The 26,614-nt window shown below is 37.4% G+C and overlaps 1 protein-coding gene across 3 annotated transcripts in view; it reads right to left on the bottom strand.

Moving 5' to 3' along the window:
- MEGF10 (multiple EGF like domains 10) overlaps positions 1-26,614 on the bottom strand; it is a 109,481-nt gene that overhangs the window by 23,928 nt on the left and 58,939 nt on the right. For all 3 annotated transcript variants that reach the window (XM_075739862.1, XM_075739860.1, XM_075739861.1), the window contains exons 9-15: positions 24,786-24,998; positions 18,780-18,954; positions 17,821-17,941; positions 15,331-15,494; positions 12,145-12,247; positions 2,626-2,772; positions 258-392 (exon numbers count right to left, since the gene is read on the bottom strand). In XM_075739862.1, the coding sequence (XP_075595977.1) occupies positions 258-392; positions 2,626-2,772; positions 12,145-12,247; positions 15,331-15,494; positions 17,821-17,941; positions 18,780-18,954; positions 24,786-24,998 (1,058 nt within the window). The remainder of the gene's footprint in view (positions 1-257; positions 393-2,625; positions 2,773-12,144; positions 12,248-15,330; positions 15,495-17,820; positions 17,942-18,779; positions 18,955-24,785; positions 24,999-26,614) is intronic.

Here is a 26,614-nt window from a genome sequence, read left to right on the forward strand (position 1 = left end):
GGTATTGCCTAGTATAATGTTAAAGTAAGGCATTATAAATCCTGGTATTATACAAATAATACAAATTACAGTACAGTGGGTTTTGTACTTAGGGATCAAATGTTCAAACAGCTTAAACCCACTTAAGATTCCTAATTTATAAACTGCACATACTACAACGGAAGCTATTTTCAGTTTTATAGTTTCCAAGTGATGAAATGAAAATTATTAAAGTACTCCGTCTCTGCATCCCATAGAGTCTTTATTGCAACTTGTACCTTCGTTACAGAGGGCTCCTGTAAATCCAGGTAAGCAGTCACATAAGCCAGTAATATGGTGGCAGGGACCACTGCTGTGTACACACTGGGGGCATGTTTGGCTGCAGCGGTGTCCATAGAACCCAGGGGAACAAACTGGAATCAGAAAGAACAAACTGTCATTGCTTACTGCACTCTCTATACAGCCATGAACTACTCTTCAGTGCACTTGTTCCTCACTTTGAATTAGCTCTGCTTTCTAAATACTCAAGACTTGCAGCGGTGGTTCTTATTATTCATACAGTTCAATGCTTTACACTCACAAAAGGAAATTTGCTCGTCTTCCTTAAGGGTTTACTATATTTAGTTAGTAATGATTTAGTTGACATTCTGTTACTTGTTAGGCCACACTGTACTTGGGTTATGTTTGAAACGTATACATGCTTTTTGTATTATACATATTTGGTTATACATTATATGTCCTCTACAACATGAACATTTTTAAAAGCATATTTGAAGAAAAGTAATTTAAAAATGTAGAGTGGATAGTTTTATCTGTAGATAAGTATGGTCATCTTAGACCTTGACTTCTTATGTGTTTCCTAACTTGGAAACACTTATTTTTATAATAGACATTCTTCACTCAGAAAAATGTACAAATGTTTTCCAGTCATCCTTTCCTTTAGGCATTCACTGTACTCATTACATGATACAGGCAGCTACACATCACCTAACTTTTAGAAAACCTGAGACTAGAAACACAGAGTCATTCACCTAAGATGAATGCTAAAGGTACTAGTTTCTTTTTAAAAAAGGAAAAAAAAGAGGGGGGGGAAAAGGCTGTCACATAAAATCTCCTCCTTTGTTGCTCTAATCCCTTTTGGCATTTATTTCCTGATAAATTAGAATATTAGGTAATGCATCAAGAGAAATACCTGTTGCACAGCAGCAATTAGCACTGACAAAAACTAACTTGGAATCTTTTCAATATTTTAATTTCACTCAAGATTCAGTCTTTTAATTCTACACTTGATACAAGTTACTTGGCCAGATCTCTCTAGAGAGATTAACTTTTCCAAGTGAAACAGTGCCAAAAGGTCTTCCTGTTTACTGAAAAGGCACTTTCTGACTGGGATCCAAATTATTCATATGACCTTTGTCTTCCTGGCCTCCAGATCATGCATCAGTGAGGGCTCTAAGAGCCACCAGACTGGAAGCCTCTTGCCCAGGTTATAAGCACCATTCCAAAACACAGGGAACATTTTTTACATGTGGTGTTACACTTAGTCTGTCTTTCGATTAACAGCAAGGCCTTTAGACATTAGATAGTGAGAATAATTACTGAATTTAGTCAGAAATGCTTAAGGAATACTAATGCCCCACGAATATGGGATTTAGTAGTGCCATAGGCAATCACATTTTTCAGCTTGAAATTTTGCCATTCCTGGACTGTTAGGACTTCATCCTCCTCTGGTTCTCCTTCTACCTTCTAGGAACCATTTCATGTCATCTCCTGCCTTTTACGCCTCTTCTGGAGGACCTGGTAGGATCTCTGCTTGGCCTTACTCCATCTTCTTCTTGACCCTGTTTCTGGGAGACCTCCTCTGAAAACAGGTCTAACCTCCAAGTGCAGAAGACCCACATTTCTCTTCTCTGAATACCTTGCCCTCACAGCTTCAACAATTGAAACTGAAGACAGCTAGAAAACTGCTGGAAAACTGAAAAATCTTCTTGGTAGGGTAGATATTTTGCATATCATCTTATTTTTGCCTCCCTCTTTCTGGTATGATTTGCCTCAGTTATCTGTAACTCTCTTCTTGTAACATTTAAATTTTACAGAGACAAACTCTTCAAATGTGATTATGGATGACCTACGACATCCTCTACTTATTGTGAGGCCTGATCCCACTGGCCATTCTCTGCTGCTTCCAAATAAGTGTTAAAAAAAGCACAATAATTAAGTCAATGATTCCTATCAGACGCAATGGGAAGCAAAGGTTTCTAGCTTCTGAAACTCACGCATGTTTTATTTACCTACCAAAACATACATTACAAAATTAATGACTGACAATCACATTTGGAAATGCTTGGCTTTAGAATGGAATCTCCTACTAAATTTGTTTCTTACAAAGTTATGTGCCTAACGTCATCATGGCAGGCATAAACAGCGAATAAAACTAAAGTACCATAACAAGAAGACCACTACTAGCTGGAAACATTTGTTAATTGTAGTTAACACTTATTTCTGTATATTCATACATTTTGATAAAATGTCCAATGTTTCATAGTAGTTCATACTACAATTAACAAAGCATTATGATATTATATCACATGTATTCCAAGTAAGGGAGGAAGAACAGAGATATTAAAGTATTTATTTCATCCTTACTTCTCTGACAAGTGGTGCCTCTGTATCCTGGTGCACACTCACAGATTCCATCATCTGGAGAGCAGGATGCTCCATTTTTGCAGTAACAAGACAATGAGCAATTTGGACCCCACTGTCCCTCAGCACACACACTGTCACAGTGAATGCCTGCAACCATAAATAAACAAAACTGTCAGCCTTTGTAAAGAACTCTTACACATAGTTAGTTTAAACCTTTGGTCCCCAGAGGACTCATTTTAAAAACACAGCTCACAAACCCTGTTTATGAAAGTATCACTAACATCCAGAAAACAGAACAAGGTAAACTTGCATCTCTCCTTTCCCCAGAAGTGAATTTCTTTTGTATTCCAGTTTTGACGAGATGTACATAAGGGCTGATCCTGAGTTCTGTAACAGGAAAGCACTTCTGCAGATTTATGTGGCACATCATAAGAGCTCCATGGGATGCTACTTACAGGTTTCCAGCCCACCGATAATTTAAGATCTACAAAGATGAATGCAAACCTCTCAATAACATAAAGAGTTCCATAATTTTCCAAGACCTTTGTACATATAAAAATTTTAAAAGGTCTTTTATTCCTCCCACTTTCACCAGTGGTATCAATAAAGAGAACTGAAAGTAGCAAGTAATTTAAATGCAGTGAAATAATGTCTTTTTCTTCCTCCATAATGGCTGTTTCAAAACAGCAAAAGCTTATTTTCAAATTTTATGTTAGGGAAATGCATGACAAAAGGCATTGCAGAGACTTTTCCTTCTGAATGTAAAAATTCCTAAGGTCTGACGTAATTTTGAGTAATAATGGGGTGCAGGATACAGAATGATTTCTAATTAGTGGTGAGCTGATTACTGCTAAGCCTCATACCGAATGGAAAAATGTAGTGCACACAAAGGGTTTCCAAACACACCATGCGAGCATTCCAAAATGCTTAGCTGCAACAGTGTTAAGGATGCTGGTCAGTCATTGCTTTGTCTAACCATTTTTGGTATAAAATTGATTATAAAATGGCCAAACCTGAACCCCTATACATAAATCACAGTAGAAACCACTGAATTATAATCATCCAATCATGGTTTTTTTGGTTTTTGTTTTGGTTTTGTGTTTTTTTTTTTTTTTTTTTGCAATGCAGCAACATTAAATATCACTTTCCTGTTTGTTTTTTCCACTATCAGCTTTTTAAAGCAGGCTGCATGTTAAATGCCAGCAGGCGCCAATGTGGAACTCAGACCATATTGTGTCTACAGTACTTTGCATTAACAATTAAGTATCATTGTAGCGCCTCTACTGAATGAAGCCCTTCGCTAAGGGAAAAGTGAATGAATCCGACCACAAGTACGTCTTGCTTTGTAAGTAATTCCAGCAAAATATGCCACAGGTTTACTGGCTGCCAGATTCCTAAAAAAGCAGAACAGTTTCACATGTGACAAGAAAAAAATGTTTTAATTTTGAAGAGCAAAACCTATGTTCATAACAACACTGAAAAATAATTATGCTGTTTAATGATAGACCAGACTCAGGTGATTCCTCAACCCTCACAGCATTTGCCTTCTAAAGCTGCCTATATCCCAATATTCTCTAATTAGAGGAAAGGTGAAACTCCAGATTCTCAAATTGTTTGCTTCTCTGCAAGACAATCAACAGATTGAATAATCAAATATGTGGTTCAACAGATTGCACCCACAAACACCAAAAAGAGAGAAAACACTCGCCTTTTAAAATCCAGATGCTAACCAGCAGCAAACAGTACACAGACCACCTAAAAGCCCTAATTGTACAATGATCATTGGTTAATACTGACCTAAAACAAATTTATTTAAAAAAAAGAAAGCTTCTTATATAATTACTTTTTCATTTTTGCCTACATAGGCAATGTCATTCTCCTATCTTCATCAAATTTGAGAGGCAGTGTAGACTTGCTTCTCAATAGCCTGGCTCAACTTTTTTATTAAGTCCTTATTTGTGGATAAATAGATAAAAGAGAGTGGTTTGATTTTGAGAGATGCTGATGCACATGAGGAGCATGACATCGCAGCATTTCTTTCAGTTATTTCAGAAGCGTAAAACTGGTCTGCTTGAGGTTCCCAAATTTGAGAACTCGGGTTTCTAAGTCTGTGAAAGCACAAGCAGACATATGCAGAGAATTTCAGAATTGAGCCTGGCATTCTGTTCACGTGTTATCTGTCATATCATACATAGCTTCACTCAGTGAACCCTGCTAGAGAAAAGATATATTTCATGGAGTCTTAATGGTTTTCAGTGGTGTTCAGTATACAATGGTCACTATTAACTAGTCAGTGGTTGCCAAGAGTTACCATAGTGCATTATCTGAGATTATGTAGACCAATGACGTACAGTAACACCAGGCTCAATTGTATCATCTTGATCTGTGCACAGAGGATTCTTTATGACAGCATAGTGTCAAAGGGTGATACTGGGCACACTGGGAGAGAAAAGACAATGGGCTCCATGCTGCATAAAGGCACAATACTTAAAAAAGCCAATAACTACCATTAAAAGTGAAAAAGGAAAAAGTTCCTCCAGTACACATCAGGGAAAATTATCCATTGGGGAAACTGAAAAAATTACCTTTTCTTTCCCACTTTCACCCCTTATGAGGAGGTAGTCAGGTGAAGAATGATATCCCTCTACTTAGCAAAAAAACAGTGTATTGTAAATATCACTGAATAATAATGATGACAATATAACATACTGAAAGAGTGCTGAATATTACTTCTGTTTCACTAAAAAAGGAATTTTATTATATTAACTATTGATCATAAGCAAAATCAATTCCACTCCTGTGTGTGTCAAGAATGAATGTAGCACAGCAGAAGTACTAATTCAGTTAGTAGTTTAGTGCATCTCATATAAAAATAGTTTTAAATTTCATTCACTCACTGTTATTTAGATAAGGTCACAAGGCATTTAAAAATGAGAAACTGAGTTTCATATCTTATAGCTGTAAAAATCAAATATATGTATTTTTGAGAAAGAACAGGCTAGAAATATTTAAAGGATTAAAAAATAAAAATATTTTTCTAGACTCTTATACTTTATATGAAATTTCCTCAAAGAAAGCTATGCTTTTATAGAAAAGCTAGAAATTAAGTAAAAAGAAACATTTTTACTAGAACTTACAAAGCAAGATTAGACTCAGCTTTTACTACGATGGTATCATCATTGTACTGGTTTATGATTGCCACAATTTCAAGTGAGTATTAATCTCTTATGCAACAGAACAGTTTTTGGTAAGTTTTCATGTTGATTTTGATACTGATAAGGATATCTGCGAGGAAGTGTTTTTGCAAGAGCTATGGACAAAGAGCTCTTTGATGGCCTTCACAAGTTGCTAGGCAATAGCTGAATGGTCATGATAAACTTCAGCTAAGCTGCTCTAAAGAAATGCTCATGCATTTAATGCCCAGTGCTTTATGCTAGGGGCCTCACATCTAAATCAGCATTCTCCCAGCATTTGTAATTGCATGAATGAAGTAAATAATTCTTTAGGGATACCAGTGTTTCTGCCCATGCTAGCAGAGAGTTTACATACTCCCTATGCTATATTTTTAAGTTGAGACTCAATGATCTATCCAAGTCAGATCAACGGAGAGCTAATTTGTTTTAGCACTCAAAGGGGAAAAAATCTACCAATTATTTCTTAAGATGTTCCCAGGCAAATTTATTATTGGACTAAGTGTTATTTTCCAGCTTATTATGTGTCCATTAGTCTGATAAAAAGTTATCCAAACTTTAAAGATAATGATTTTTTTCATGAAGAACATGTCTTTGCTATACAATTTATCTTCACAACACATGGAACTTTCCAGTATAGTCTCTCAGAATTAAAACCTATTTGTATATTGGTGTACTTCCCATATGTCAGAGCTAAATTGGATATCCAACAGCCTAAACAAGAGAAGGGTCAAGTCCTCAAAACTTGGGGAAATCCTCCTGTCATTAAAGCTAATGATACATTTCCATTACAGTCCAAAATCTCACCCCTCATATTTGAGAGAAACAAACACTAGATCACTTCTGCTCAAGGAAGCTGAGACTTCTGATGGTGAGAATTGCTTCCCTACCCCTCTGTCAAGTGATGGACGAGCAGCCCAAAGAAAGGAAAAAACCAGCACAGGGAAGTGGTGAAAAACTGCATAGGAACTATTTAGAAGTACTCTCATTGCCTTTAAGTACCTTGCTCCCGAGCTGAAGATAGCCAGAAAACTTAGAGTGTCTCAATTTAAGGAGCTAAAGAAATGAACAAAGTTTTTTCTCTAGAAGTTCAGACTGCTGCTTCTTCACTGTGGCAGCAGGAGAGTTTGTGCCCACAAGTTTTGGTAGGAAGCCAGCTACAGAAGCTTGTCAACAAAATCAGCACTGTATCAGAGTTTGAAGGCAAACATCAGTATCTGCAACTTTCAGTTGAAGAATTACTTTTGAGATATGCCCGGTATCTTTCTGAAGGACATATTGTTGCTACATACTACCATCCACTCCAGCGGTGTTCTTCTTTTCATCTACCACATTTTAGGTAGCCACAAGAAAATAACACTTCTCCTTTTCTTACCTTCTTGACAGATAGAAAATAAATATACTTAATCTACTATTTAAAGTTCTTCTTCTAAAACAATGGTATTTTTTCCACATAAAGACCCACCACAATGCATAGGCAATAGAGATACGGACACAGTGAAGTCCAGACGTAGGGTAGGGCAAACCTCATATTGAAGAATTAGTCTCCCTAGGTTTGGAAAGTAAATACGCCATTTATCATGACACAGTGCCCACATATGATTTTATTACGTGGCACACTTAATACTCATCACAATGGGACCTTGTGCTTCAGAAGCCCAGGGAAATCAGCTAAGGTGGAGGGAAACCTGGCTTGTGTGCACCGGGGTGCCAGCACCGCACACACCGTTCCAGTAGCAGCTCATTTCTCAGTCTCAAGGTGAGGGAGACCCATGACAGCACTCTTTTATGTCTTTTCTTCTGCAAAGGAGGGGAAAAAATGTGTACACGTTAAAAGCTAAGGAGCAAGGGAGAGTTCTAGTTCAGGCTTCCCAGGGGACTTAGTACTTTGCATCAGTGTGGTGGGTGTCAGATGACAGTCCTGCCTGTTATAATCCAGCAACAAATGTGCCTCTTAGAAATAATGTCAGGAGCACATGGGAAGACACAGCACTTCCTCACAGAAACAACACATCTGGTGATGGGCAATCTGACCAGCATCAGCAGGTGTTCGGCACAGCAAAAAAGTCACCAACACCCTATCTGCTGTAGTATATGGATGAACACAATACTGTGCATGCTGGTAGAATGTAGGCTGATACTACTGCATCTGTCTTTTCCATAAACCAATGCTATTATTTTGGTACAGATAGCAGACCAGTGGTATTTCATAATCCCTGGCACCGCATAACCTTTAAATCGATTTTAAAAATTGTCAGTATGAGAATGCATTTCTTCACAAACCGAAAGGTCTAGGAGAACTGCACCCAAGAAAGCAGAACAGTAATGTGTTATCAGTAACACCCACATTACTGTAATACAGTAATAAACAAACTGTCTGCACAAAACCCTTTGCCCTTTTTACAATGCTTTAATGTGAAAACCCAGTTTGCAAGAAAATGAACTCTCTCATCTTTTAGGCAATTCGGAAAAACTGTATTTTGACAGCTGCTTACAGAACAGATAAGATTAAGCGATGAAATTAACAGTTATCGTGGTGCTTGCTGGATTGTAGTCATTGAGAGAAGTGGTCTATTAAAGGTGGCCCTTTAATAGAAGTTAACTTAAAGTTTTGGTATATATTAGGAGAATTCGTTATCATTCCCTATTGGGGGAGTACATTTTCTGCATCTTTCTTCTGCTATTTTAATGGTTCCTACTCTTTTCCACAGTCTAGCTTTTGCGCTCCCTCCAAATGAAGAAGTTATTTATAAGATACAGTGAAAATGTCAAGGGACAAGAGTGTTTGGGACAGACATCATCATATGTGCGGGCAAATGTTTCTCGTTTGTGCCATCCTGTCATGTGGCTCCTGGAACGTGATGCCAGGAAAAAAAATCACCCTTAACTCTTGCTTTTCTAAGAATTAAGCTGCTAATAGGAGCACTTAGTGTAAACTACAGAGAGGGCAGGATTTCTAACAGGAGTCCTATAAATGAAGCCACTTTCATTTAGGATGAAATATCTAAGTATCCTTATACGCAACAGAACCTAAATTAAAAATAGAAACCCTAAATTAAAATAGAACCTAATTAAAACCAATTTTAATTATTTCTTGAGTTGTATAACTGAACTTACACTTTCATTCATAACTAGGACCTAAGAAGCAAAAGGTAATACGTAAGGCATGTTCAAAAGTAAAGTAAAAAATACTTAAAAAAACTAAACCATATAGCATCTTATTGTTGACCCAACGCTCAGCTGCAGCTATATCATGAGACCAAAGTAAAGGGTAGCACGTTAGCTAGGCTGCCCTTTGGTACACAACAACAGCACTGGTGCCTGCTTCAGCAGCTTGGAGCTCCCTCACTACCTGAGGGAGCATGGAATGTACGCTGTGACCCCCCTCCCTGTGCAGCACGTTTGCTGTTCCCCAGCGTTATGGTACAACTGTGTCATCCAGCAAGGGAAAAATCTTCCCCCCTTCATTTATTTCTGCAAAGTTATATAAACTATTCCCTCTGATGAAATTCCTTGGGGAAACTGTAGACAACTGCTGTGTTCACAGGGCTGAGAAAAATATAACATTTAAAATATCTTTTTGGAAGATTTATGTATTTTTGGTGGCATCAAAACATGTGGGGAAGTTCACCTTGGATTCATCAGTTTATTCTTGTTGAAAAAAGACTTACATTTTTAAGCTTCTTTAAATGTATTTATTTTTAACAATACCCTCCCCATAGTTTTTAAACAACTAAATCCTTCATTTGGCTTAGATAAGCATTAGGCTGATCCAAAATCAGTTTCTCCCTCTTTTTTTGTTTTTTTTTGGTAGGTAATACTAACCACCAAAAACGGTGGTTTAGCAAATCTATCAGAAAAAATCTAACCTATTCTAACATAATTTGTTGCAGTTTAGTACCTTCCTATATTTTCACAAATCCTCCATCTGCTTCTCCACCTATCATGCATACAAATACGTATACAACTACCTTTCTTAATCCTACAATCTAATGCTATCTCTGCAATGTAACATTACAGAACAGCTATTTGAGAACCTGTTTCTAAAGTATTCTCTCCTTTTTTTAATCATTCTAAATATAAGTATCTACACAAAGACCAGATTCCTCATGGGTATTGCTCTGACATGTGAAGTGTGGGAGGAGGATTTTTCCAGACACTGAGTATAAAGCAAACTATGTCGTTTATGTCATATTGTGTGTCTAGACATCACCAACATGTTGAAACTAGTCTGTTACACACACTGTTGTGATGACATCATCCAGGGACAGATACTCAATTTCATCTATAATGAAGTCTCTTTCTAGTAAACTCTTTTTCCTTTCTAAATATGAACACAAAATAAGATTTCACTAAAGGCAAAAATATTGTCTGCTTTTCAATACCTGAGTTTAAGCACAGTCAAGGTTTGTGCTATACTTGAAGCCTTTATCACATCCCAGGTTAGATACATCACACTGGCTAGGTAATTTTTATAACCTGTTATAAAAAGATGCTAGGTTTTTAGTATGGCCTTTCAAAACTACCTACTTAAATCTGGGTTCATTCATTAACATGCTTCTGGTCTCTGATGATTTGTCAGTCCTAGTGCCTCACAAAATAGTAACAGATGGCATAATGCTAATAGTATTTTTTCATTGCACTCATCTTTTATTATTTTTGCACTCTTGTGGTAGTCATTTCCCAGAGGTATCTGAGTGACTGATAGTAAGTCACACTGCAGCTCTTGGAAAGAGAATAAAACCAACAAACTCCTGGCTCAGTTAGGTGAGTGCTGGCTCTGGGAGTCTCTTTCATACTGAAAATGGCAACAACGGGGAAACCCAATGGTGAGAAAGGCCTTTTCAAACAACTTGGCAGAAGCTTAGTATTCAGCTACCTTGCACAAATAAGAAATGGGTTTGGTCTTCCAAAGCAAAGCATGAGCCCTTCCTGCCCATGTCTGTATCCCCTACAGATTTCCACTTCCTACCCCCAATAATCATAAAAGTCATGTTCATCTGAGCAGAAAGTAGAAAAAAAACACCAGGTAAGCTGTAATCAACTACACTAATCAACCTGAACTGCAGACACAGAGTATTAGGTACTTTGAACAAAATGCCTGTGGTCCATCTACAGAGCTAGGGAGAAAACCCAAAAACATATAAAAAATAAAGTTTGGGAAAAACCTCAGTAAAGACTGTATGAGGAAGTCAGAAGCTCTACACAAACTTTTGTGAGCACAATGATTTGCTAAACTTGTCAAATAAATGACTTGATGCAGATTGTCTCTGCTCACCTCCATCTACCATGTCTGGAAGCACCAGAGAAAAAAGGAAACAATCATATCATGAACCTGCAAGTCAATTAGGAAAAATAGTAATTTGTAAATGAGTGAGTGGATAATAAATAATACAAGCTTGTATCTGAAATCACAAAAAACCTCCCTTCTTTTCACAGCAGAAGCATGCTTTGTTCATTTAAGGTGTGTTTTTCATGCTGACTTCTCATTATTAAATGGAAGGAGTCCACACAGATGGATGACATGGAAACTGATCCTTGCAAACTAGAGTATCACAGTGGGACGCAAAGTCCTGAACACTCCGAGGAGGGGCAAACTTAGGGTGTCAATTAATCCTTATTGAAGACAGAAGAGTTTTTGCAACACTTAAAGCTTAGAAATTCATGTGAGAACTAAAACTACCTCCTAGAGATAAAAGGAAGGTTTCATAATAGCATGCGTTTCTGCATAGTTTCATCATGTTTTCAAAAAAATCTTGCTTTCTGCAAACAAGAGAGTGCTACAACTGTTTCAAACACAAATTCTGATGAATAATAAAATATATATAGTCCTTAAAACCACAAGGAAAATGCTGGAGAAACTTTGTGAAAAAAGTGCAATAATTTTCATACAGAACAAAATACATGCAGAGAAACTTAATTTTTCAAAAGTTTGAAAAACATAAATGGCAGCACAGCTTCTGCACAATTTATCCTCTTTTTGGCTGCCTGAGCAAATTTTTCCGAGTTCCTGGATGTGATGCTTTATGCACCAAAGCTGCCAGCACAACCTTGAATACTTACAGTTATTCACCACTTTCATAAGGAATCATACTGTGGAGGCACCCAAGTTTGCAGATTAATCCTTCTACTCCCAGTTTTCTGTGGATCCCACGCTCAACAAAATTTCCACACCTGTGAATCACATGTGGGACACAGCAGCCCCAGAACTGGCCCTTTTCTCCTTCCAGCCCCACACAGACCTCCTGTACCCACGAAACTGAAAGGCAAGACCAAGTGCCACCATAGTGGAAACTCTCATTGTCCTTCATGACAGTCTCTTTTGTACCTGACCATCCTGGTAGACAGCGACAGTAACCCGTGGTGGGATGACAACCGTCCGCATGGCTGCAGTCACAGCGTTCAGCACAATCCATACCATATGTGCCGTCCTGTGGCAACAAAAAAAAACAACCCGGAGATGACAACAACTGGGAATTAGAGAACAAGTTCTGGTCAGTCCTGCCTCAAAAAGCAACCACAGATCTCTCCTGAATCTGTAATTCACTTTCTTAACATAAAACGCTTCTGGCTTTTTCTTTCTTTCATTTAAGAGGAGAAAATAAAGAATTAATTACATTCTCCTGAAAAATCCCAGACTACTGGACTTGGAGACAGAGATTCATAACACAATAACCTACAACATCAGAGGCTGCAATGAAAGCTTTTTTGTACTGTCCCTCTAATTTCCCTTACAGGTGAGTTCCTACTCCAGGACCTGGAGGTCCCTTGAAGGTAAAGAATTCAGTCTCCTTTCTGCCTCAGACCCTGAGTTCTCTACATTCTAGTCAAAAAAGATACCACATAAAGCCACAATTTCTAAAACAGAGTAGTAAAATATTAGGTTAAAATATATCTACAGTGTGAAGTTTATTGCATAAATAATACAAACTCTATCAGTTTCTTTTGATTAAAAATCCTTCCCTATGCACTACAGCATATATTGTTAAAAAGAGAATCTCTTTGGCTATGAGACAGTACGCAAAATTATTTTTTTGCTATGCAATATTTTTTGAACCATCAAGAGAAATTAAAGTTACAAATTGAACACCCCTCTTAGTGTATTCAGCTGTGCCAAAAAAGCACAGCTGATTTTCATGGTACTACATCTGAACATTTGAATTTGCCTTTTCTTCTTCTTCCATAGAATGTGGCACATACATTTCGGGTAATTCCATACAAAATCAATCTGAGAAACTGAACAGAGCAAAATCTTTACAACTGCATTCTCAAAACAAGGCAAAGTACAGCTGTAAATTGATCTTACAGAAAAAGTGTCAAAACCAAATTAACAAACATGGGAAAAAGCCAGTATAATTTAAGGTAATACTTTTGGGGCTACCCACAGCAGAGGCAAAAAAGGAAAAAACATGTCACGTTTAAAACCCAATAATTTAAATTAGAGGCTAAAAATTGGTCTCCATCATATTAAAAATCAGAATAAAACCTATATGAAAACTCATCTTCTGTTCTTTGATGTTCATGCTACAATTCTACTGAGTTCCACAGGATTTAGCTATTCAATTCCCAGTCTTTCAAATCTAAAGTAGAACAAAATCTTACATTACTTGAGTAAAAGGAATCTTTTGCTCATCGCAACAATACATTTTTATATAGAGAGAAAGAAAAGATTAAGCATTTCCTTTGCATATAATCAGATTTGGAAAGAAACTAAATCCTCAAATGTTGTTGAAAAGTGGTATTTTTAATCTGCTATGTATTTGGACTGAAGTAACAATCTGGGCAGTGATACTAATTTTCTGAAGTTATTGAAACAAATTGAAATACACTGCTCAAACAAGAAAAAAATCCAGACAACACTGGACACATTTCAATTAGTTTTCTGTTTATTCTCCTGTTCTGGAATTCTGAGGCAGAATATGCACTTGAAATATGTAAACACTTATGGACATCATTTGACACAGGTAGAGAGAGAGAGAGCAAGACAATGAGCATGGGCATGCTAAATTACCTGATATAGAAATGCTTTTAAGCATTATTTGGCTAAATTTGCAACAGTGAAACAATACCTATCTTTTTTAATAAGTCAGTTTTGGAAGAGCTAATAGAGCTTGGGAGATCTCATCATCCTTCAGAATCAGACACTAAGTGATAAACAAAGCTGCTTTAGAAAAAAAAAGAAAAATTAGTCTTTGATGGAGATGCATTGTTGGAAACACTACATAAACGTGCACAGATGGTACTCTAATCAGCTTTGCAGAATATTTTAGAATTTGTTTGTCACTTTAATCGCTCTATCAATGTATGCTACATCTCATCTTAAAACAAAAAACAACCACACAAAAAATTACTTCTGAGTATTCTGAGAGCAGGTCAACAGAACAAATTTTCATGCAAAACAAAGGTGAGGTTTCCAGTCTTACTGTGTAGTTCAGCTATTCCTATCATGTTACTGCTCAGTAGATCTAGTCCAAACTTACAGAGGCTTAAATATTATATGGGAGGGGAATTTACAAGGTTTATGTTTGGTTCAGGTGATTCCTTTACAAATTACATTAAACCAACAACCTGCTATGCAGTAGTACTGCAGAAGTGAAGCACAGACAGTGGAGAGGAAAAGGGGAGCAGACAGTTTATTAAATAAAGGAAGTTTGTTAAAAATTTCCCTGAAAATTCAAGTGCATTGTTGGAAAAGATGGACTCTGGAAAACCCAATTTTTCATAAAAGATGTCATTTTTTTCTCTATGAAATGTAATTAAAACCAAACAGTTACATAATAAAGCAAATCAGTTTTGAATTTTACCTTTTTTAAAAGTTTGAAATTATATATTTTTATGGCTTCCCCAAATTACAGATTATAAGGTGGAACAGAACTGATGAGGTGAATGTCTGTCAACACAATGATTTCTAATTTTGCAGTTCTCAGAGTCTGGGAGATAGTGGAAGTCAGAGCCGCAATAGGAAGGCAAAGACCTGTCTGTCATGGGACTGGGTAGTAAGAGAGACTTCTCATGTCTGACTGAGAAGGAATGGAAGTTCTTCATTCATACTGCACCACAGATAAAAGCTAATTTAATTAAAATTATGTTGTTTGATGTGAAATACATTTTTGGTACATTTTTTCTCTCATCATTTTTACTTAAAGTAGTTTAACAGAAGCAGTTCGGATAGCATTTGATGCTGATAGAGACAGAAAAATTAGGTTCTGTGTTTTTCAATAAATTCTAAAGGAGCTGGTGAAAAGTTTGAGGTTCAACTTTAAAGCATGAAAGCAGAAAACGTGTTCATCTGTGCATCTTCATTTTGTGGTTTCTGTGCTTTGGTGTGCTGTGCAGCAGAGTTCTTCCAGAAGAATTGTTGCTGCATGTCCCTGATCTAGAACCCAGTCATGTATGGGCTACCAGGTGCAGTGCTCCTTGGGGACTTATGCCCCTGAAGTCAGAAGAATGACAGAAGCATCCCCCTGCCCAGTATTACCCTACAGTGCAAAATTCAGTGAAATTATTAAACTACCTGGCAAGGGAGTTCACATTTTTCTCCTCTCCAGCCTGGTGCACAGGTACAGGTTCCATCCAGAGCATTGCAAGCCCCTCCGTTAAGACATTGGCAAGTTAGGTTACAGCCAAGTCCCCAGGTACCACTGGGACAATTTACTGAGCAGTCTACACCATGCCAACCTGCCAAAAATAAGAATTAAAGTGACAAATTAATCAGGTTTTCCCCCATTCCTCTTTGAGGATGTTTCCCTCTGCCTACCATGTGGCACCGCTTGGAGATGCGCAATACCGGGGTAACATTAACTACAGGCCAGTATCAGCTGTTTCAGCTGAGGACTTGCCCAGGTTTGAACAAAGGTGCTCAAGGGCACCTTGTAACATCTATGCACAGATGCCAACACACAAAAGCAATTGATAGGAGATCTGAAATGAAAATAGAGACACATTGAAATTTCACTGAGAAGCACTAAAGTGTACTGAAAGTTTTAAGACATAGGCTGAAAAAAATTAGGAATATTTTCCCTAGACTTAAGCTGCTGCTTTCATAACTCTTCCACCAGTGTTCAATATAGACAGTTCTGCAATACGGTTTTAACAGAGTTCTTAGACACAAAACCCAAGAAAACATAAAAGTTGTGCATAAGTTGGATTTCTCCAAGGATACATAGAAGACCTTTTAGATTATTTCTGTACATCTCTCCAGATACAAAAAAAGAATGTAATGGAAAATGGTTCTAAAATGCAGCATTAACCACTAATTATGCCTGATAGCAACAATTTGCAGACTGCACACTGGATAGACAGAAATGTAAATAGATTTTTAAAAATGTGATCATCTATTGGATACAATAGAAATGGTGTGAGCTAGTCATACGTTATCACCAGCAATGACACAAGCCACGTTTCTAATTTTGTACCTTGTTTACAGTAAGCGAAGGGAAAAATAATTCCACACTGAGCCTAATCAATAGACTATGCAAAACACATGTATTGAAATGAAGCTGCCTCGTGCCCTGGATTGATAACTTTGAATTTAGGGGTCATTTCAGGAAAAAATGTTATACTAGACTAGCTAAAGAATTGAGATGCTTTCTCTCAAGCGTCTTCCCAGGATTTATAAATTTCCTTCATTTACATGACAAGTATCTGGGTTTAGTTTAATTTCACCATTTGTTGTCCTTTTTCATTGTAGTATGATTAAAACTGCATGATGCACAAGAAGATAGGATTATGCATGGCTCAGTGAACAGTTTTTCTCCTCACAACCTAGCTACTTAGCAGTAGGTGCTTACCTACTTTAACAGAGTTAAATCAGCTCCACTGTCTCTGCTAAGAGTAGAAGCCGGAAACTCTCCACATTTGCTACATGACTGATTTAATCATATTAGTCCCTGACAAATTTAGTGGCTATTTGTCTAGGTAACTCTAACACTTCTTCCCCACTCTCAACCATCATGTATTTTTAGCAAAACATTTTTAGACGGGGGGATCTACAACATAGGGTAGGCATGGGATTTGCTTGAGAGATTCAACAGCCTGCCTCTCTCTTCTCAGCAATCCAGCATCACAGCTGAGGGACGTTGGACTTTAAATCATTCCTTACAGCAGAAGTGAAAAAGAGAACAGGTGTATTGCAAGAGTGAATCTTTAAGTGGAGTTTAGTAGCATAGTTTGGGTTGAACAGGAACACTATGTAGACCTTTATATGGGAAAAGATCTCTGCAGAAGCGGCGCTGGAGGATGTCTGAGATAGCTTTGCTCCAAACGCATGTGCCAGTGGGAGATGAAGAGGTGGGCAGCCATATACAGTTTCTAGTGGAGATACACTGACCATCAGAATTACTGTTGGGAGGAGAGAGCCAGGCAGAGGGCTCAAGGAGCGTTAGTCCACTCGCACTAATAGTGGGAGATTCAGAAAGTTTCTCATGGAAGCAGGGAACAGTAGAGGGCACAGGCTCGGAAGGGGGTTAGGCAAGGTTTTGTCAGAGGACTGTTGATGAAAAGAGTCTTCAAATAAAATGCCAGTAGATATCAATGTCAGTGCTAAACTGGCAGGAAGAAGTCTGTGCCTCTGTGTTACTGAGAGGGCCAAGGGGGGCAGGCAGAGGTGGTGCTCACCCAGGCTGAGAGGAAACAGGGCTATGTATTTTGACTAGGAAGGCTGCCATCAGATAAATGGCAGGCATGCCAGTAGTCCTTCTAGCAGAGGATAGCACTGCCACAGGAGATAAGTGATGGCACATCTCAGGGTAAACACTAGTAATTCACTCAGCCACTGTATCCAGCCCACAGAGAACTGTGCCAAGGAAACACAAACATGAAGTACATGCACTCCTCTCTGAGCAGATGTTTTCACCTCCCAGAGCAGCAGAAGCATAAATTATCTAGTGATATGGCCTTCAGGGTGGTCTGCTTTTTATTAAGTTTCTGTCTTCTTCTCTACCTCAAAAATCCGATTTCATTTTATGATTACAGAAAAAGAAAAATAATCTGAAGGGACACTTACCTGCTTTGCAGGCACAAGAACCATCTACTGGTGAACAGATGGCTTCGTTTTTGCAGTTGCATACAGACGAACAGTTTACTCCGTATGTCCCCGGAAGACAAGGAGTACCACAAGTAGCACCCTGAATTTTACAAAAATAGAGTCTAAAAACTATTTGAGGAGGTTCAGACAATAAAACTAATAAATGATGTAGACTGACTCAGGTGTTACAAAAGCCAGAAAGCATACAGCTCATGACTGTCCTAGGCTGTCACTAAGTTATCCTAAATTTAATGGCAAGGGAGTCCTTCGTGCTTTTTAACTTTACAGTAAGCATTAGTTTTCTGTTAGCTACTGTGAAAGCTCAGGTCACATAGCTAACACCACTTGGTTAGATCAATGGACAGTATTTTCAGTAATAAAGAAGTCCTTCATGAAACCAAAACACAGTAAGACAGCAGTTTAATGAAAAAAAATGTGGATATGTAAACTATTTTTAAGAATTAATTTGGCTGAAGTTTTCAGAGTTATTATTCCTAGAAGAACAGTCATACTGTAAAATGTTTTCTACGTTAGATTAGCATCAAGGTAACAGCAACCGTGTGTAAAAGCTGCAGAATAATCTGTCCTGAACTGTAAAAACAGATGTCTTTGTCTAGAGTTTCTCTGGATGGAACATGAGGAGTTGGTGCAACAATATAATTACTGAAATCTATCATTCCTCCCTTTATTTACACCTCAACAGGACAACGTCTTATAAAGCGAGTAACTTTTCTTCCTTAAAACGGCTTCATTTCAGTACTGAGAAACAATCACATATTTTGCCTTTTCAGGATCTTGTAACACACCCAGTGGTACCTAAATATCCTTACCTTTCTTTTTCTCTGGTGGAGAAAGGACACCCTGGCATCTTGAAGAATTTGGCACTTAACTAAAGGCAGTGGAGTTGAAAATGGACTGTGAAAGTGAGACTTATTTACCTTAAATCCAGGGGCACAGGTGCATTTTCCAGTCACACTATCGCAGTCAGCACCATTTTGGCAGCTGCAGATCTGCTGACATGACTCGCCGTAGAATCCCGGGGAACAGGTCTCATTGCAGTAGAGCCCAGACCAGCCAGGCTTGCAGGAGCATTCCCCAGACATAGGGTGACAGCTGCCAGGAGGGGATGAAAGGATAAATAATTCAGGACTAAACGTGACATCGATTTCTTTTATTTTTTTTTTTCCAGAGAACAGAATGCCGTTATAGATAGGTTGCATAAAGGATCTTGTATGCTAAGCATAGAGATGGTTTTACTCCCAAACCGCAAAGCAAAACTTTCTGTTTATGTATATATAAATGCATGCCAATTAAGATAAGAAATGTAACATCATACAACATATAGACATTTTGGGACAACATGGAAAGAAAAGAAGAGGTATTGTTTTTCTATAGCTAGTTGAAAAAAAAAGTATCTGAAACATAGTTTTTACCATAAAATAGATATTCGTGGTTACAAATATTAAGGTGATGAAACCATTAAATTCCTCAAAATACATTGCTAGGTTTTGACTCCAAGTATAAAAGGATCATTTTCATAACACTGCCCAAACTCAGCAGCAAATTGTCTGAGAAATATGATGCTTCAGTAAAATAACATGGCATCCAACACAAAATAACGACACAGCACCCAATGAGTAGTAAGCACGCTCTTTTCTTTAAATCTTTGGTTGAAAAGAGGACAACTGGCATCTTTCCGGGAATTACACAAAATCATCTGCATTGGGCAGAAGTCAGATATACCATCAGAGCAGTGACCTTTTGGAGAGTATCATCTCCCCTATGTTGGCCATACCTGGTGGCAGACCAGCTGTCCCTACCTGGAACAGCAGCTTCATTGAATGGCCAGTCAGACAGCTGTTGCCTCATAACAAATGGACATTATCAGCTGTGCAAAGAAATATGTGCTGGAAAAGTGAACACAATGGGGTACTCTGTAGCACTCTGGCAGACAAAGCACTTGCTTAATTCCTACCAAAGGAAAGCCTTAATATCCAAATCCAATATATTTACAATGGGAAGACTGTTTAAAGATATTTGTCTGCCACTGATTTAAGTGAAGTTCCTTTAAGTTTGCTGGGGAAAACAATGTGCCATCATCCAGACACATTAAATGACCCATGACAAGAGCCTGATTTTGCAACATTTGCTGACTCCTTGTGTGGGGCTATGTTTGAAACTGAGTATTTTTCTGACCATTTGAAAGTTTGAAAAAATACTTACTGCACTTTTAGGTGCTACAACATAAGTAACAACAATATTATTTGAGGAAGTTGTAACGTAACAAGGGAATGCAGTATTACTCGCAACTGCTCTTGGACTTGAGGACTACTATTGTCAAGCTAAGAGTTTCCTATTGCCGGATACAACTAACTGACAACATACTGCTGATCAAGGAAAGTATGAATTATTAAAGTTGGAATATTATGCATTCTGCTCTCTCTATATTATCGCATACACTATGACATCATGAGAATTTAGGGGTCTTAAAGATATTAAAATCTCTTTGACAGTATTAAGCTGGTTTACATGAAGTGAGAGGAAAGGTCTTTTCAAATAAATGATATATGCAGAAATGGTTCAGGAAAACACATGATGCAGCAAGATAATTAGATTTGTCCCCTATTCCTAACTTCCTGTAGGCACCCAGTGGCATTTTGGATCCAGTTTCCATGTTTCTTATCAGTGGAAGAATACAGGGCAGGGAATATGAAAAGATTTTTTCAATCCACAACTGAATAGTCATTAGGATATGAAATAGAATGTATTTATAACATCAAATTAGTAGTACTGTCATTTTAAGACATAAATCACAGCAGAGTTTGTTGTTGGGTTTTTTCCTTTCAGGAGAGGAGAAGACCACACACATGAGAAAGCATTAGGTATGAATCAGAGGCATTGATATTCTGTGCCCCCCAGTGAGTGTTACTAAGGCATACTTGCACATATATTGATTGACACCAAAATTAGTATTCTGTAATTTGTAATTAGATGTAGGAAGCTGGAGCACTTCTGAAGCTTTTTGATGGGTTCTCATGCAGTTAGCTTAATTGGCAATAAGATTTATGTATTAAGATAGGGAAAGAAAGAGATATTGAGAGACACTTCCAGTACATCTGCTTTTATCCCTGGTCTTTCGTTCACACTTTCTGGAAATACAACCCTACTCTGTCCAGAGACAAAAACCCCCTTATGCATAGTTGATATTATATATTTGAAGAACTTATGTGAACTTAATGATTTTCATATGATTTATATAGATGTTTCACTATTAAAATATCCAACTAAATTCTGTAGCACCCTATGCAATATAAAATTTCCATGAAAAGCTCTTGTACATGTACGTACAAGTCCATTAGAAAAATGCAAAACTGCAAGATGCCCTAATCTTGACTTTAAAAATACACCCAGACTATATGAACTAAGCATGTATCACACCATAAAATTCCACTCAACCCTATATATGTATCCCAGAAAAAGCATGAGACAAAATAAACCCTATTAGAGCTCATAAATAAACCCTAATTCCATCCTGAACTATACCTAATTAGTTGGTGCTATAGAATGACCCCAGATGATCTTACCCTGATATGTGAAGCAGTGGTGGAAGATCACCAGAAAGAGCTTTACAAGAAAAAACACCAGAGACATCTCAAACTTAGCTTGGAGATCAACGTGAAACCAGTGCATATGCTGTAGCACAGGTGTAACAAATGTCCTTTGTAAACCTTCTATATAAATATGCAAGCTACAGCGTGCCCTTTTTACATTTTCTTAATGATCATCAGATGTCACTTGAGTAAAGACACGACGAAACTCAGTCTAAAAGTGGTTTAGTCTAGAAGAACATTCCTGTACAAAACAGTGACAATGTTGACAAAGGCAGATTGAGGCCTTTTTCGCTTATTCCTGCAAACTGGATCTTCAGAATGACGAGTTTCTCTAAGCCTCACAAACTGTGATTGGAAGTGGCAAGGACACACGGATCTGCTCATACCAGCTCACAGTGCTGCTGTTGTACCCCACTGAGGAAACATGTTTTATGTGGTCTTTGTATCAGCCAGCTAGCACTCATTCTAGGTTTTTTTCTTGACTATTGATGTAAAAAGGGAAAATTGATAATGTCACCTAGTCACAGAGAACAGAGGTCTGTGTCTGATTTGCACTCTAGCTCAAATCCTTTCATATATATCAAAAGATGCAATGGAGAAGAACCATTTGTGAAAAAAGTCTTTGCACAAGAGGGTTGTTACCTGCTGCTGTCCTCTGGACCCCTCAAAAATAATAGAATCTCTCTAGTATATTTATATCTAACCCTTTACAAAGTGTAAAGGCTGCTGATAGAACTAAGAACAAGGATGGGCTTGTCTTTCATCCCCAGGAGTTGCCATCAACCAGCAGTGAAATCCCTGTAGCTTAGCCTACCCAAAATGCAAATTATGAATGATTGCAAAAGCTGTTTTGATGCAATTTCCTCAATCATAAAACAGTAATAGAAATATGTATACATTTTTGAACTATGGTATATCATAATGTGTTTGTATCTTTAGGTATTTGAATAAAACAGCTAGACACATACTTGTATATTGCAACCATGTACATATATTTTATAGCAATATTGTTTGGTGCTAAGTATTTTTTTAACTAACCTTTAGTTCATTTCCAGATCTATGAATACAAAGAACATAAGTAATAACATAGGGCTCTAAGCCTACCAACAGCTCCTCTTCAAGGATATCTAAACTAGTGGTCATACCCAGATGAAAAAGGTTTTTACAATACCAAAGGGCCTAGAAGTCCTAACAGAATCCTAGACCTACAGACACACAAAGTGTGTTTGAAGAAGGAATTGTACCCCTTTTTTTGTGCCCTTGGATTATTGGTTGTAACATTGCTGCTAAATGGGTTAGTGCTATAAAGAATATTCTTTGGCTACAGTGAGCCCAAATAGTACTTGTGGTAGACAAGTAAGGGATGAGGATATTCCCTGATGTGCTTAAAAAGCTGTCTCCAGGCTGACTGATATTTAGTGAGAGATGAAGACAGCCAGACACAACTGGCTTCTCAAAAGATTCTCAAAAGTGTAAAGTGTCTACAGGCAGCATTGTCTTCTATACCATTACTCAGATGTGCTTTGATTTCTGTTATTTGGTGGTCTTAACCACTTCCTGACCCAGGGGGAAGGAACTTATATATGAAAAATACACTGGTGAAGTTATGAAAATCTTTGTTGTCCTCACAGATCATTATGCCCTCGCAAATCTGCTCCCGCACCTACAGGGCTGTTAAGTGCCTTTTGATTTGTCATACAGAGGGGAAAATGTTCAAAAACAGACCAGCCATATGCTGCTGTTTACATGTGAACATTTGTGATCTGATTTGACCACAAGCTGTCTTCCAGTGGTATAAATGAAGGAACAGCTGTGTTGAACATGAATCAGAAGTAATCCCTATAATATCAGAAATACTATACAGTATAATGCATTCCTGTCAAACAAGGCTGCTACAAGAGTCTGCAGACAAATTTTCAGGAAAGCAGCTAACTGTAATTCATAATACAATAGTATTTGGTCTACTAGCATAATTTGATATCTAAATAGGTCAACATTATGGTGACATTTATTCTTGAATGCATTGCCCAAAGAATGAATTGCTTGTATTTTTTCAAAAGACATTTCAAGTAAATGGGATAAACAGAAGTGCAAGCACACAACTGTAAAAGCGTATGAATGGGAAGGGAAAAGAATTCAGTTTGTTGTCACTTGGTTTGTCAATGAAAGGCACGTTGAACAACTCAGACAACCTACAAAGTACTTTTTCACAGAAGCCTAAAAGAATAGGTATTTCCATGTATGTACTTCAGTGCCTTAACATCACTGCTAAATTCTGACTGAAGGCTTTTGTTTTATTTATGAGGAAAAGCACATCTTATATACAACATAGAGCAACATTCTATGTGACAGTCAATAGTTTCTGCAAGTTTCTTTCACAGCTATTTTCATCAGCAAAAACTTAGACTACGCTCACAAACCTTATCTAAGGTACTGTGATTAGTAATGCAATAAAGTGTAAGTGAATGCACAATGGCCAAAGTATTTCATCAGAAGAACTGTGTTTTGTAACAAGAGAAAGCTGTCCAGAATTGTTCTATAAATATGTTGGCTCGCCCTGACTGACATCTCACATTCCTCTCTCACAGCTGAAAGTTTGTCTCCAAATAGCTAGTTTTTAGATTCTCATAACAATATGCTGAAACACTGTGAAATCCACAAAGACACACAAAACTCAAAAAAATAGGATTCATTACCATCTGAATAAGGAAAGATGGTAAAAGGTAAGTCAATTGGAAAACTATTTTCATTGGATTTCCAGGGATCAGATTTTACCTGCTTTCTAGGAAAATCATTTAAATGACAAAAAAAACCCCTGAAACTTAAAATTGATAAGGCTGCAGAAATTTTGTATTAAAATAGTCGCCTACACCAATTCTTATATATTCATACAGAGACAGATAAAGATAAATGGATTCTCTCATGCCTGACTTGTAAGACTATACATTCAGTTATTTCTCATCTACAGCACACCAGAATATGCAAGGGACATATGATGTTTACTATTTACTGCAAACAATATAAGGATTTATTCATGTGGTAAATAGAGACAAAGGTCACACTTTGTTTTAACATTTATTTCATGGGTCAAAGACCAAATATAGCGGTGAATATTAAGATCAAATATAGTTGTAAGCACTAAAATTCAGAAGCTCTTTTGAGTTGGTATTTTCTTTCTTGATATGGTTAGAGAATACCAAATACTCTTACAAGTATTAAGCTGCTTCATTTTGCACGAAATTACTAGAAAAATCAGGAAATATTTATTTTCAGATTATATTTGGATTTTTATGTTCTATATAGAAAAAACAAGCTAAAGGGTGTAAAGCCTACCTCCAGGTATTGGGCATGTGGCAGGGACACTTTTTATCACACTTGAGACCATAAATTCCCTCAGGGCAAAGCCTTGCTTCACAGTGTTCTCCGGTGTATCCTGGTTCACAGAGACAGGAACCACTAATATGGTAACATTGCCCACCATTCATACACTTGCAGGTCTCAGCACACTGCACTCCGTAAGTCCCCACTGGACACTCATCTTGGCACCTGTGAGAAAAACAAGCAAACAAAACTTAGTTTTATTTCCCATAAAACACAGCTTTTGGAGATTTAATAGAAATATGGTTTATGAGGAATCTCTTATACTGGTCTAAAATGCCTCTTAAGTAGAGCAGGAATTATATAATTTCATATTTAAAAGTGCCTGTCTCTATGGTTTCTTTTGCTGCTCAGCTAGACAGGCTTAAAACCATTGGCTCTGCAAATTCCTTTGGAAGAGGTCTCCTTTCTCTCGAACAAAGGAGACAACATGCATACACAGACCATTGCACTTCGCACTCAGGAACCAGAACAAAACCAGACCCTCTTAAATCAGACCTTAAGCATGAAGGAATAAATTTTCAAGTATTTTCTTTTAGAAGCCATGCATCTGTAACTTTTTAAAGTGATCTAGATTCTCCACTTAGCAATAGTGTGAATAACCAGCAGACACTCGCATTCCTGCAGACACTCAGGCCAGGAAATTCCCTGGCAATCACGCTCAGCAGTCTCCAATGAGAATATTTTCTGTTTCGAAACACACGATGTTTCCAGAATACCTTTCTTCTCAGAATGCCACTCTAAGCCTATTTTTCTTTCGTGATTTTGCCCTTCAAAAATTCATTGGATGTTATGGAAAAATCTTCAGGAAGCCAAAACCCTTCCTTTCATCTGACTTTTCTAATAGATGAAGGTGAAAATTAGTAAAGATTTGCGTTTAACCCATATGGGATAATAGCAATGATTTTTGTTGCTCCTTAAGGAAAATACATCCTAATAAAAAGACTTCTTCACCAAGCTTTTCCAGAGCTTTTAGAAGTTAGCTACTTTAGTCTTATAGACTAACAGACTAATAGTCTTATCGACTAATAGACTAACAGTCTTATTTCCTTAATGTTTTACAAAGACATTATTTAACCTAAAGATCAGACTGTACGTTTAGCTGTTTAGCCTGACTACAAAAAAAACAACTTTCAGTACCCTGTTTCTAAAAGTAGCAACTCATTTACTAATGAATTTCCAGATAGCAATTTCATTTGGTGACGTATTGAAGAGATACAATATGAGTTTGATGTTTTCAGCTTTAACTTCTCTGTGGTTTATAACTGAATTGTTAAAATTTGAAATGCCACGACTACTACAGCATTACTAAAGGCTCCAGCACTAATTGCACTTAAAATATTTGATTATATGTATGAAAGTAGACCTCTCAGCTCAACAGGTTCATGCCTCAGAATCAAGGGTGACAACATTTCATAGCTTGTGTGTCAGGGGAAATCCCCATATTTTTCAGTTTAAGCATCCTATAAACTCTGGATTATGTTGACATAGACAAAAAGACAAACCAGCTAAATCTCAAAGCTTTAGGGCCAGAACATGCTGACACTGAAGTCCTGAGGTGGGCACAGGCACATAACATCTTCTGTAATTTGGGTACCTGTAAGTTTTACCAAGTTACATATTGTACAAAAATATTATTTGTTAATAAAGCACATTATTAATGGTTTTATCAGCTTATAACCTGGTCATTTTCCCAGCCCTATAAAAGAATTTCCTTGGTGGTCTCTTTCCATTTTACTTATATACTTGGCTTTTTTTTTTTTGTATGATTGGTGGTTTATTAC

This window comes from Balearica regulorum, chromosome Z (genome assembly GCF_011004875.1).
Source record: "Balearica regulorum gibbericeps isolate bBalReg1 chromosome Z, bBalReg1.pri, whole genome shotgun sequence".
In the NCBI taxonomy this organism is placed as follows: Eukaryota; Metazoa; Chordata; class Aves; order Gruiformes; family Gruidae; genus Balearica; species Balearica regulorum.